General features: G+C 46.2%; 1 protein-coding gene across 1 annotated transcript in view; it reads right to left on the bottom strand.

Annotated features, from left to right (window-relative positions):
* The window catches only part of CD82 (CD82 molecule), a 34102-nt gene that overhangs the window by 9145 nt on the left and 10859 nt on the right, over nt 1-14098 (bottom strand). Inside the window, exons 2-5 of the mRNA XM_042868237.1 lie at nt 9428-9509; nt 4905-4977; nt 2297-2421; nt 1519-1593 (exon numbers count right to left, since the gene is read on the bottom strand). Of these exons, the coding sequence (XP_042724171.1) occupies nt 1519-1593; nt 2297-2421; nt 4905-4977; nt 9428-9490 (336 nt within the window). The 5' untranslated portion in view covers nt 9491-9509. The remainder of the gene's footprint in view (nt 1-1518; nt 1594-2296; nt 2422-4904; nt 4978-9427; nt 9510-14098) is intronic.

Below are 14098 nucleotides of genomic sequence, written 5' to 3'. Positions count from 1 at the left end.
TGGGCAGGGACTTCAGACGATCCCTGACACAGAAGGTCTCTGGAAAAGTTTTACCATAAATTCTGCTCACTGAGAACGGCTGCATGTGTTCAAACCCCATCTCCCCCTCCATTACTCTGATGGATCTGTACAGTTATTTCAGCTGCGCTGATTTTGCTGTCTGTGCAAAACTCTCGGCACTTTCAATCTCCCCCTGATGATTGAGGTCCAAACAAAGAATTACAGCTAAAATTGGAGTTTCCTACACTGAAGTAACAGCTGGAGGAGAAGTACTGAGAGAGGTACAGAACTTCATGACTTGGGAAGTCGTATTTCCCCAGCAGCAGGGAAATGCCGATCCTCACACCTCCTCTGCATTAGTCAGAGCTGTTGTGAATCAGCAGCCTGCTTTAAGTCTAACTTCACATATCAGATAATCAGTGTTTCAGTTTCTCCTCTACCCTCAGCCAGCCCAGAGAGCAAACTACATTCGCACCACACTTGGCAAGGAACCCAACCAACAGCTGCTCACAGTCACCACAGCTACTTGCACAAAGTTCCTATCAACTACACCAGGGCAGGCACCTCCCACCTTCCCAACTTCACCGCCAACTTCCTCAACCACCTACTTTTGTAAACACCAGCAGAAAGACTGGCTTAGGAGAAGCAAGCACAGTGCTGCAGTGGTATGGATATATGGTTATGCGGCAAAGGACAGGGTTACCCATATCTGGTACTAGAAACCTTCATGCCAACACAGGAGCCAGCAGGGACAACACAGTTTTAACTTGTTCCCACTATGTGAACGTACCTCTCATCTGAGGTGGCAATTGGTTAAAAGGTCTAACCGAGCACTGTGCAGGCCAGGAAACCTATAGCCAGGACAGGATGCTGCAATGCACTGACATAGCTCAGAGAAATTATTCCCTTTAAATTCTGAAGACTCACAACTCTGTGCATACGCTGTGAAATTTCATTCCTGACAAGAGAGGCCCACTTCAAATTGTTAAACCACTTGGCTTTAAGCTCCAGTGATAGCACAGGAACTGTCAGATACTAGGGATTGCTCTTGGGAAAGAAAGGCAGCTCTTCCAAGAAGAGCTTTATATGCAAGTTCTTAAGAGTTTAAAGGATGGAACATGATGACACAGAGTTAAGAAGGTTGGACTGGTAATCCAATATGGCAGCTGTGATGACAGTGTGATAATTACTGCTATTACTACATTCACAAATAGTAGCCTAGAGCAGGATCAAGAGGAAGTATGGTCAAAAAGCTTTTCAAGAATTGCTCTTTACTTTTCCCACAACGAGAAATAAAGCCTATATACTAAACAGTTTCCTAATCCTTGAGAAAGTAAGGCTACCAAGCCTGGCAGATACAGGAGAAACAAGCTGTATAGCAGCTACAGTGCTGGTGTGGAAGAAAAGACAATTCAGTTGTGCTTGCCAATTGTATATCCAAGTTGAAGAGCATTTTTAGGTGTCTTCTGTTCCCCCAAGGTAAGCCTAGGGAAAACAAACACAGACAGTAACACTCACTTCTTCTTGCTGGAAATAGATGACCAGTCCTGCAGCCACCTGAGTTATGAGAATCAGCATGAGGCAGGTAAAGTACTGGAAACAAAGAGAGAAGACATTACCATTATCAGTTTTCATAAAGTCTGCACATAAGAGCAAAACTTTCAGTGAGACTTCATTTACAGAAAAAGTCACATCTAGCCAACATCTTTGCCTGCAGACAAGCTCAGCTATCAAAAATACTCTTCACAGTGAAAGGCTTAAGTACAAGCCTCTGCAAGTACCAACAGCAGCTACAACTTATTGAGTCAGCACACTTCAGCACTTGTCTCGTTAGGCTAACAGCAAGAAGACAGTTTATGAACATCATCTGCATGTGTCACTCCAGCCAGGATTCCCTCTCCCACCCCCAGCACTGCTATAGTCTGTTTGACCTCAACTGGTTGAACTCTCTCCACCCACAGCAAATTGGTGTTGAGACTTTCCTGGTGCCAAAACAAATGATGTGGCCATAACTGGTTTCCTATATACACGTGCTCTGAATAAGCAGTAGTATATCAGCAGGTGGAGGTTTATGAAGGTAATTTTGTGCCATTTAACAGAAAATTTTACATAGATAAACCACTGGTTGCAGCATGCTGACCAGGGAATATAAAGTATGCAGATAAAGAATAAGATCTGAGTTGACCTGGCAGAAGTATTGTCCCCAAGGAGACTTGAATCTCAGAATACAATCCAAAATATATTTTGCTGAAGAGGTATCAAAGGGTAATCTAAAAGACCAGATGAATTTTCTTACCAGACCCAAGAGACATCGGATTTCATTGACTGCTCCAAGACAGCCCAGGAATCCCATCAGCATAGTGAGAGACCCAACACCGACCAGGATGTATGCGCCAGTCCTCACAGAGGGAGATGAGGTCTCTGCAGAGGCCAAGAGAAGGAACAAATTAGCTACTGACAAATACGACAACTGCCATCACCATTTGGAGAATTGACTCCATAGCCACATAAGTCTGCTATCTTCTACAAGAACAACACATGGAAGCATGTCAAATATGGGACAGAAGACTGCTTCTGGGTTTTCTGATGAGGGAATACCACTGAAGACAACCTGCAGGTCTGTATTATCTCAAAGCCTGCAGGACTAAAGGTCACTCCGAACAACTGCACTCATTGCACACTGTTTCAATACTCATCTATGACTCCTGCAAATAGATGCTAATTCCAGGATCAAAACAGGGATTGTGCCCAAATGTAATGCTATAATGGGATAGAAAGTACCACAATAGTAGCACAATGGCAAAGTCTTTGGCTACAACAAATGAGAACAATCTCAAATGCAACAGCTGCAAACACAGAAATGAAGAAAGCGATCTGCTTGCCTTTGGGAGACCTCAGGTGGGCAGGGATCTTCAGCAAGAGATACCCTCACCTCCACTGCTAACCCCTAAATGAGATCTGGGAAGGGCTGGATCCTGTATGCATTGCATACACCTGAGCTTCCCTGGGTTGGCCCTGCCTTCCCAGCAGGTGCTCAATAACTGGTTCAGGACATGACTTAGCATTTCTGCTACATTAAATTAGCTACTTTTGCACATCCTTCTAGCAGCTACCACCCACTGTTGTCTGGAACAACTGCATTTTCTCTATTTTCAACAGCTTTTCATTCAAGTCTAGGTAATGTTATTTCAGACATGCTGGTGCTGTCAGTCCTCTCAGCATCTGATACTTTAAGCAACAGAAGAAAAAAGCCCTTATATCTGAATTGGTCACAGTACTATTTCTTGCTGAATAAGACTAGAGAAAGGCATGCATCATGGCATAAAAGTTCAAAGAGTCTGGAAATAGCAACCAAAAACCAAATTGATCATTAACAGAAATCTGTAAACCTGTGAGTTGGATAGTGCAAAAGAATGTCCAGTGATTCATGCAATTAATATTTCTAGAGCTCAGCATTCAGTTTCCTAGAAAGAAGTCCCAAGAAACAGGAGAATTCCCTGAGCTCTTCCAGAAATAGGTTAAAAAGAGACAATAACTGAGTCCAGGCTAATATTCTTGCTTAGTCAGTTTCTCACTATAAGAAAAAGCCATTTCCAGCTGCAAAATCCTTCAGAGAAGCCAGAGCATTAGATAGGCAGAGGCCACGCTCACACCTCTCATCTGCAATACGCCTTGTCTCAGAAACGTGGCCCTGCTGGCTGGGCAAGCCCTGCTCTGCTCACTGTCACTCCATGTTTTCCCCTGCGCTGGGCCAGCTGCCAGGCAAGCACAAGAGGCCCCTTGGCAGCGGGCTGCAATGCCCTGCTGTGCAGAGCTCCTCCAACGGGTTACTAAAGCAGAGGAAGAGAGGGGCAGGCATGAGAAAGGAAGCGAGGAGCAGGGAGAAAGAGCTGAGACTAGAAATTGCCAGGAAGGAAGTAAAATCTTCACACACTTTGTTATTCTGGGTAAAACGGGAAGAAAAAGAGGCAGACCAAGGGACTTGGAACATTCACAGTGGCGGTGACAACCTTAAGCCTAGGGGAGTAGCTGCTGCACAACTGGCACTGATCACATCTCAGACCCTGACAGATGATGCAAGTAGCCAGGCCTTGGTAAGCCCCTTTTCAGCTATCTGTATTCAGTGTGTTTCTGCTCATGCTCACACATTACTTACCACCACCCTTTACTAGGCTTCTCGCCCTTTTAATGGTGCAGTGGTAGCCAGATGCCACAGCACAATAAACAGAGCAGTCTGCAGTGTCTGTGTGTACTGGCCATAGTGGGGGTGTTCTCTCCGCCCAGCATCTTTCAAAAGCACTGCTAAAAAGCAGTGACTTGGGAGCAGGAGTTGGGAGACAAAGGATTGGTGTAACTGGGAGCAGAGCTACAAATGCCATTGCTGTGCATTCCTTGGGCAAACAAGATGGGGCTACAAGCAGCATTTATCTAGCATCCAATTTTCACTACAGCACCTGACACTGGTGACATAAGCAGCAATTCTGGATGTAGTGACAATGAATAACACAACTTGTTAGAAGCCCCCGCTAAGAAAAGGCACAAAGGAAGCAGTTTGTCAGAGCCAAAGCTGTTGTGGCAATACAGCATGTAGAGAGAATAGGATGAAATACTAGTCCTTAGGTTTAAGATGAAGCATTTGGGTAGCTGGGTGAAGAGTCAATAGTCTTACACAGTCTGACCCCAGTGTTGCAATCCACGAGACTAGCAGAAACACCATGTCTTGAGGCATGCTCCTTTTCACCCTGTTCTTACTAGAGGTTCATCTTGCCATAAACCCATGTTGTTGCTCAGGTCACGAAGCCTGCTAAAAAACATTGCCATCCCCAAACTAAACCACTAAAACACAGAGCCTTAGACCAGAGTCAATTAAAAAAGAGAAAGATGAAGAAGAAACATGGTCTTACGCAGAACTGAAATGAAGCTGGTTTTGTCGGCCAAAATCCATATTCCAAAACCCAGGATCACAGCACCCAGAATCTGAAAGAACAAGAACAAAACAAATATTTGTATAAACTAATAAGCCAGCTATAAGAGGCAGTAACCCTTATTCATATTTCCAGAGGAAAAACAACTATTCTTTTGCTGTTCCCACCCATCTCCCCCATGGTACTCCTCCCAACATAAACAGGATTAGCATGACTCCAGGAAGAGAGCTTCAGCCAACTGCACAGGAGCCCCAAGTTCTGTTTGGCAGACCTTCACACCATATCAGAGGAAGGTTCAAAACAGTCTGATGAGAAGATGCTGCTAGAATCTTGCACGAGGAAGTGCACAGCTTCTCTGAAGATCTGAGGGAGCACAAGAGCATCTAGCATGTGATTTAAAAGATTTTTTGAACAGAGAAACTGACTGTAAGGGACCAGACTGCAAGCCAGCTGCCAAGGATTACATAGCTGTCAGCTGGAACCTCCCCAGGAAGGACATCTTGGGCTTGTCAGGCTCTGCTACGATGTTATGGCTTCAGCCCACAAACACACAAAACCAGTAGCATTCCCTTTGCATGCAGGTTCCCATGAGCAAAGGGCTTTTCTTCTTCCAGAGCCAGGCTCAGGTATTTTGTCTTGTGACCCTATGTTACGCCGGAGCACCCTAACCCCTCAATACTCCAGCCAACACATCTTCCCACCAACTGTTATGAAACATCAGTCACAGCCTGTGCCTCACCAGTTTTATCTAGGGGAAGGATTAGCAGAGCATGTCCCTGTGAGTACTCAGCTGTGTCCAGATCCTAAATCAAGAAGGCCAGAAACATACAGATTTCTCATCTTGTTTTGAAGGAGAGAAAAAAAAAGCATATTCTGTTTCAACCTCTAGGTATTACTGTACATTGAGATCACTCCAACTCCCAAAATCAGGATCGTAACACCACTGTACCACAATGAAGCCACTATGCTAAGAAGCCTGTGAGTTTGCTGGATTTATAGGAAGCCAAAACTTGTGCAGCACGGACAATTCAAAGTTGCAGAGTGGTGAAAGTTCTAAAATACTGTAAAGGAGCAAGGGAAGGATAAAGGCAAGTGACGTGCCTCCAAAGGATATGAGCTGCAGGCAGTAGTTCTTACACCAGCAGAATTTCAGCAGAGGATGAAGCAAAGTACTGAATAAATCAACAGGACTGAAGAGAGGTGGCAATTCTGTGCTTCATTATAGAGTGTTCAGATAGACCATGGAAACGTCAAACCATCACCTGAAGCAAGCTGGCAGAGGGCCATATGGCAAGGCATTGTCAACACATTTCCAAAGTTTACACTGTGCTTCAGCTCCTCACACAAAGATGCCTTTCTGAGCAAAGATAAAACAACACTCTGAAATAAGCTGCTTGCAAGCTTCCTGGCTTGGCAGAGGAATAACACAGCTCTGGGAGTTAAACTAGAAAGTCACCGAGCAAGTTCCCAATATCTGAAGACCAATGAAGAACGGCATCTCAGCTGTAGAAAGCACACTGCTGTTGTTTCTCAGTAAAAAACAAAACAAAACAAAACCCAACAAGATGATAGTAACAAGAATCTTTGTATCACATCCCAGCGTGCTGCACAGGAGCACTGGATCTGTTGGTCAAACTGTAAATGAAAGCCCCTTGAATATAGAACAGCTGGAGGCTCCTAAAAATTCCTCTTAAACTTTGTATTCACAGGAACTGCTGAATTTACAGTTTGAGGCAGTCTCACATTTAAGCCAGTCTTAATAAAATATTTGTCTTGAACAAAGATGCAAACTGGGCTTTGTGTGACATCTCTTTTGGCTCACTGACCCCAAGATGTCACCTCGGTTTTGCTGCCACTGACAAAACACAGAACTCCTGCTGAACTGAGTTCCTGGGAAGTTATTTGTTATGAGGTACTCTGACTACCCAAGGCCTGTTTTCACTCGGAGCTTTGCTCTTGTCCACAGCTCATGTGTTTGCCAGGAGCTGCTGCTGAAAACACTAAAAGGGGGACGGCAGTGAGAAAAGAAACCACAAGGAAAAAAATACTGCTCCATTTACAACCCTATTGTTATATCCTAGCGGGCAGGTATCTCTGCTCAATGTCTGCAGGAGTTTCCATACACAGCTTTTGCCATTGGCTTGGCTTCAGTCTCTGCACATAGGAATCACACCTGATGATGCCTACAGAGTTAAATTCCTCTTCTCTGCTGCCCTACAGCCCTGAAGCAGAGCATGGATGCCTCTCCCTCACCCCAGCAATGAGGATGTACCCCAGATCTCAGCAAGATCCACATCCAAACCCAAGCAAGGAAGATGCAGCCCCCTGAAGGCAGCTCTGGCAGTTTTCCATAGCACAACTCAATGAAGAGGGTTATGGAAGAACTCTGCTGTCACTGGACCCAATCAAGCCCTAAGTTCTGAGAAGTATCACAACTGATAACTAGAGGCCTTGTTTCAAGTTGCAGTCTGTTCCATTTACGGAGGTGTTTGGGAGAACTGTTTTCCCTTTAAGGAGAAGCACCTGCTGTAGCCTATGCTTGCTATCCAAGGAAGAGATGTGTAAAGTTTTAACTAGAGAAACTAAGCTTATACCCTAAACTTATGTTTTGGCAACTTCTGAGACATGTAGGAAAGCAGTTCAAACAATCCTTTTCCCTTTAATTAAAGCAGGTCAAACCTTCCCCCGAAACAAGGCTCCAAGGCTGCAATACACCAAGTCCCTGAACTACTTCAGCTAGAACAAAGGACCTCCTTACAGTCCTCAAATTGTAGAGAAAAGCTATTTCAACAACTAACTTCTGAAGGTGGCACCAGGGTCTCTAAAGGCTAAATTCATCAGCTCCAAGTCAGGCTGGAGAACACTGCTGGCAGAGGGCTGGCCTTCACAGTGTAACCACAAAGGCTCAGCTCAGTATCTTTCCAGAGGACAAAGCTCTATCTCCAGCATTAACATCCACACTGAAGCAGCATGAGAGTCTTTTGCAATCAAGTGTAAATCTATGGAATAAAAGAACAGTCCCTGTGAGCTGACAGCTTGTGGAGCACAAGCCAGCTAGGAGAGCTGCCCAGCTCCCAGCCATCACTGTGGGCTCTGGCTGGCCAGCAGCACAAGCTTCAGAGGGCAAGGGAACAGTAGGAATTTCTTGAGCTCAGAGCCAGGCACTCTCCATAACTGAGCTCAGCACCCAGTGCAGCCAGCACGAGGGTTGCAGAACCTCTCTGTGCTGGAAGCTCACAGCAGTGCTGCAGCAATTTTTCTACTGGACTAAAGCTGATCTAGAAACATCTACATTGTATAAGCTTGGACATCCCCCATTCACACCCTGAACAACTGTAACAGGAAAAAGCTTCTTCGGTCAACTACTTCCTATGGCAGCCAGATAGTAACGGATACCGCTTTTCTCAACATCAGGCACATGCAAAAAGCCTGCCATCAGCTGAAACAGCTCAAAATCTTAGCTCCAGAGAAGCAGTAAGCTCCACTGCAGGACAGAACAGCTTCAAATGCCCCCTTTCCATGGGGCAGCCCTAGGGGAAAGACAGCACCTGTAGCATAGCACAGCCACGCAGGAACAGAGAGTGAAGCTGCATTTAGGGACAGACCAGAAAGCAGTGTTCCACTTATCCTGTCTTCTTTCCCACCTCCACCTCCCAGCTTGGCCCTTCCTTTCCCTAACATGCTACACAAAGGGTAACAGTATCAGACAAGCTATTCTCTTGTTGGTATATGGAAAGTAGAAGCCACCTCCTTCAGCAGAGCAATACTCCACACCAGGAGGGCACCAACACTGCCATCACTGGCCCTTTGCTGGCACAACACACAGTATCTAAGTTTCGCAATAGGATGCATGTGAGAGCGTGCCCCCTTCTAGCCCCCATTTGACAGGAAAAAAAAAAAAAAAAAAAAAAAAAGAGCTCAGACTGGATTACCTTTTGCTGAGGCACACGCTGGAGAATAACTATCCAGAGGCCTGCTCTTTTCCCCAGCCAAGCCCTCCCCAGACTCCCCCTACCTTCCAATTCCTTTTCAAACAGGGGACTTGGACTAATTCACCTTGTTAAAAACCAGAACCAGCCCTTGAGACTGAAACAAAATTAGAGTTGTTCTTTGAAGTCCCGCCTGACCTATTTATGAGGGCAGTGCTGCTACTTGGCAGGTTTTGTAGCTTTGCTGCTCAGGGGCAGCTTTGCTGCTGCTCTAGATGTAGCAGAGAAAGAAGCTACCACGCCTCTCCATCCAGCAAAACCTCATAACTCTGGCCTTCCATTCCCATTGCAAAAAAGTAGATGTGTGCACTGGAGGCAGCAAGTGTGGACCAGGAGCAGAGCACCTAGCCATACTTGGAGTCAGCAGCTCCAATGTGCTTCAGCTTTAGGAGTTCCATTCTCTCTTCCAAAATCTGTCATTTAATGAACACACTGGGCCAGCATCCAGAAAAAAAAACATGTTTCCAGCTAATTTTAGTTCCTACTTACTCCGCAGACACCCGCAATACTTACAAGGAACAGGAGATTGAAGAGGAACAGGAAGTACTTGGTGACTTTCAGGCAGCCAGACCCCATCTTCTCTCACTTACAGGATCTACAGGAAAAGCAGAAGAATGAGTGGCTGTTAGCATCAGGTCCTCCGGGCAGATTGGACAACATCCTCACCCCATGCAGAGCTCTGCATCACACAGTAGGTCTCACAGAAGGCACACCAGAAGCATGCATTGGACAGACATCCTGAGCTGTCCTTGAGAGCAGCAAGACAGGACAACATCGTCATTACAAATACAGCTGCTGCAAGCTCCTCCTGGAGCTGACAGAGCTATCAGATGTTCCAGAAGGGATTTAGTCACATATACACTAATTCCATCACTATTTGCACAGAGTTTGTGTTAACAGCATCAGCCACAACACCAACTGTAGCTGCTAGTCCAGAGGAGCAAAGTGATGCACTTATCTGAAGACAGAGCCCACAAGAACAGGTCCTGTTCCTTCTGAAAACTGTCATCTCTTTGTGACCCCTGAGCAAATGAGGGAACACTGGGTCAACCTGTAAGGTAGCATGAAATCAAGCTTCTTGTGTGCAACTCTGCACTGGATGGCTCAGCAACACTTGAGAACCAGCAAGTCTACTGCATACCAGCAAGTTACTCACATACTGCAAATACTGCTGCAATTGCAAGACATGTAAAATTTCAGCAAGTGCCCATTTCCATAGACAACCTCAGAAGTACAAGGCAGAATGGTATGATGGATTGGGATGCTGCTGTTAGTCTGTTGCTACCAGCCACACAAGCTGTAGTTTGTGGAGTGGCTAGTAGGCAACAGAGAGGGGAAGAATAGAACTACAGTACAGCTCTTTGCCATACAAAGGACATATCTGACTGTATTCCATCTTACTTACCATGGCTAGAGCCTATGTAACCCTGCATGAGAAAAGATAGGCAAGACTGCTCTCAGCACTGAGAATTTGGAAGCATATCAGCAGTGGGTCCTTATCAGGTCTTTGCTTTACAGGACTTCAGGAGTAAATAGGTCTGTATAACTGCAAACTACAAGTTCTCACTTGTCTGACAGCAAAGAGCTCAGAAGTTACTGACAAGGCCAGCAGACCATCATTGGGACTGGAGTTCTCTTGGGGAAGCAGCACAGCTGACTGACACATGGGGACAGCTGGGGGGGAACACCTCAAAAGTCAGCTTTCCTGTTTCTCCTTCCTGTCCCTGAACAGCTACAACTTCCTGCAGAGGGAATGGAGCTCTTAAGTTCCTTAAAATCTGCTTTGGCAAGCTCCTTGCTTCAGACAGCCCACGCTGCTGTGGTAAGCAGCAACAGTCAGAGGAAGAGCAGGACGAGCTGAGGCACTAGTCTTGCTGGGAAGAACCAGGCCCAGTGGGAAGCACGGTCAGCAGTGCTTCCAGCTGCCAGCCTGGGTGTACCAAGGGTCACAGGAACCTAGTGCACTCTTTTGTTTCAATTAAAGGCTTTTGCTTAATCTTATTAAATATTTAGGTTAATTCTGGAGCTAAACTGGTATGCAGGCCTTGTTACAACGGGCTAGTCTGCCACCAAGCAGTGGGCATCCTCCTCTACCATTTAGGAACCCTCCTCAACGTTTAGGCAGCCAGGTCCCGAGGCAATGATGGACACCTACTGTGAGGGATACAAGAGCTCTTCTACCTTTTGACCTAGCCATGCAATAAGCCAGATAGATCTCACACAAGCCATCGACCTTCTTACCAGGTGCCCCAACCTAGGTGCAATCCCTGTTTCTCCAGCCCAACGAGCAATTCCCAGTGCTTGCTCCCAGCAGGGAGTAGCCACGTGCTGCTTATCTCTGACTCTGCCCCCTGCTACTTTGATTAGTTGGGAAAACAGACTTGCTGAGCTATTAGGATCATTACAATAGTTACCTAAGGTAATTACATTGTCAAACAAGCTGAAAAGAGCTCCTGTGGAAGAAGCTGTGCCTGAGGTGACAGAGTAAAAGATCTGCTTTCAGGGCCCTCTATTCCCAGCTGTTTAAGGCATTCTAGTTTTAATATTTTATTAGAAACCAAAAAACTAACTGCACATTACAGCATTACATGTCACCCTTGCCACAGGGAGATACACCTCCTTCATAGCTCCCAGCAATAAAGAAACAATTCAAAGTACAGTTTTCAAGCCAAAAGTAAACCAAGTCTTTAGAGCTTTTCCCTGAGCTTTTACCATAACTACAGGTTCCACATCCTGAAATATAATATGTTTTCCAATTCTCATGTTATCCTTAATAAAACTTTGCTTCTGTTCATTAAATTAATTAAATTCCTCAGGATCCTACCTTGTAAGACTGCACAAGCAGTCACAACACAAGCAACACCGTGTAAGTAGCAGCTCAGTGGAAGTCAAGATGGGAAGATAAGTTTGGATGTACCACAACCAGGCATACCCACAGGCCGTGAAATGTGTGAGTTTCTCCATCTGGCCGGATTGCTGAGCCCAGAATCAGGCAGGACCCATGGCATGCACAGCACAGCCCTTGTTCTTGCTCTTGCCACTGAAGAGCTGACTGCTCGCCTAACTTTCCAGCCCCAACATCCTGCAGCAATGCGTGCAAAGGTTTAATAAATGAAGCTCTCAACTTTCTAATTCCACTGTTTGTTCACAGTTGTGCATTGTTTTCTCCTTTTCCTCTCCACCCTAATTGCTTTCATCACTCAGGTTCTTTTTACATATTTTCCCCACACCCATCCTTCACTAAGCAGTCCCACGCGGTCTTTTCAACATTTCCACCCACACGCCTCCGATTTTCCATGTCACCCTTGAGAGTAATGCCAGCTCTGCAGAGCACTTCATAGAAGACCATACAGTTGATTTCCACAGCAGAGTATCTCCCTGCCTCTCCTTCCCTATTCTGTGATGATACGCAGGGCTATTCATACCTGTCTAGCAGCTCACTACTGCAGTAACATCTCAGTTGCACACATGACCTGGTTAGTGTTGATGTGGCTGAATCCAACTAGCAGGGCTCTGCCCCAGGATCTGGGAGAAGGTATTCCTGGGCTAGGACTTTGGGTTTCCAGCAGGCAAGACATAAGAGGAGCCTGACCAAGCCACACAGCACCAGAGATGGCTCCCTACCCCAGCAGCATCTCCAGCTTTCAAGCTCATAGTGATTACAGCAGAGCCAATGTGCGAAGCACAAGGACAAGCCCAGGACACGTGGAAGGAGCAGCAGCAGAGGAGCATCATGCTCTTGTTCCACAAGAGTGGCTGTGCTGGGAGCAGATACACGCAGGTGTTATCACCACATCAATCGAGGTGGGGGAAGGCAAAGTTAATTTTTAATTGCAATTCTGCTGCGTCAAACTAGACTCTGCACTGCCTCCACCTAGCCAGCACTGCATGCTTGGTGCTCACTGGAGTTTATGACGCTTGGCTCGGGCTGACTGGTACGTGCCAGTGCAGTGCAGCCCTGTGGTGAGAGCACAGTCTGCTGCAGCTGCAGCGCTGCTCTTGCAGCTCACACACCTCAGCTGCCAGGATCCTGCTCACTCCAAATAAGGGGCTCATTTGCTGGTGTGATAAAAGTGAGAAGCAAGCAGGAATAATCCTAACACAAGCAGAGTAGGTCAGCTTGTTTCTGTGCTTCACTGAATGAAAAGCTTTGTTCTTCACAGAAACACAGGTACAGCAGCCACCACTGTCTCAGTTCTGCAGCATATTCAGTGCTCATGGTGCTTTGCAACTTACACCTGCTGTAGCAGCTGAGATTACTGGAAGAAACTGAGTTCCCACTGGCATGCTCAGGTGGCAGAACTGCTCCCCCTAATCCACAAAAGTACCTGTGCCAAGGCGGGGGAGCAGTAGGCTGCTGACTGCATGAAGTCACTTACCTGGGAACTAATTGGCATGAAGTAAGGCCATTCTGAAGGAGGAAGCACAGTTACATTTCCAGAATTCCCTATTGCAGAAGCCAGAGAAGCCACAAACCATAGAATTATTTGAGTTGGAAGGGACCTTTAAAAGCCATCTAGTTCAACTCCCCTTCAATGAACAGAGACACCTACAGCTAGATCAGGTTGCTCAGAGTTTGGACCCATCTGACCTCGCGTATTTCCAGGGATGGAGCATCCACCATCTCTCCAGTAAACCTGTTCCAGTGCATCACTGCCTTTGTTGTAAATCAGGGCAGAGTTTTGCAGAAGCCAGAGAGGATGAGAGAATGCTCACAGAATGGTCATTTGTGCTCCTACAGACATCTGCATGCAGCAGGACCTACAGCATGGCAGCTCTAAATGCCATGACCTCCCACAGCATGGGAGGAGCCATCACCCACAGAGCCCAACTAATGGGAATGTTTGACTTTCCGTGCAGGTGAAGAACAAACACTTGGCAATCAGGCAGCCTCATGGTCATCTGGTTGAGAAACTTGACAGCTCGGCACAGTAGTGCCAGATAATGAACAAAGGCAGAGTTGCTGAGCCTCTTCTAACCAAGTACAGCACTGCCCTAAGGCAGAGATCCGGAAACACACAAAGAATACCCAAGGGAGTTCATCTTGTTGACATTACAATTCAAAGGCCTTGGACTTACAGTACACCTGGGACTTACAGCTTGTCTCCAGCAAGCAAACAACCACCGAGCCAATGAAATGCTCAGATCTGAATTCAATGAGCTTTTCTTCAAGCTCCGCTGAGA

This window comes from Lagopus leucura, unplaced genomic scaffold, assembly GCF_019238085.1.
Source record: "Lagopus leucura isolate 7727_CA_CO unplaced genomic scaffold, USGS_WTPT01 Super-Scaffold_1, whole genome shotgun sequence".
Classification (NCBI taxonomy): domain Eukaryota; kingdom Metazoa; phylum Chordata; class Aves; order Galliformes; family Phasianidae; genus Lagopus; species Lagopus leucura.
Note: the sequence above shows the minus strand (reverse complement) of the source record. Positions and strands in the feature narration are given on the sequence as shown.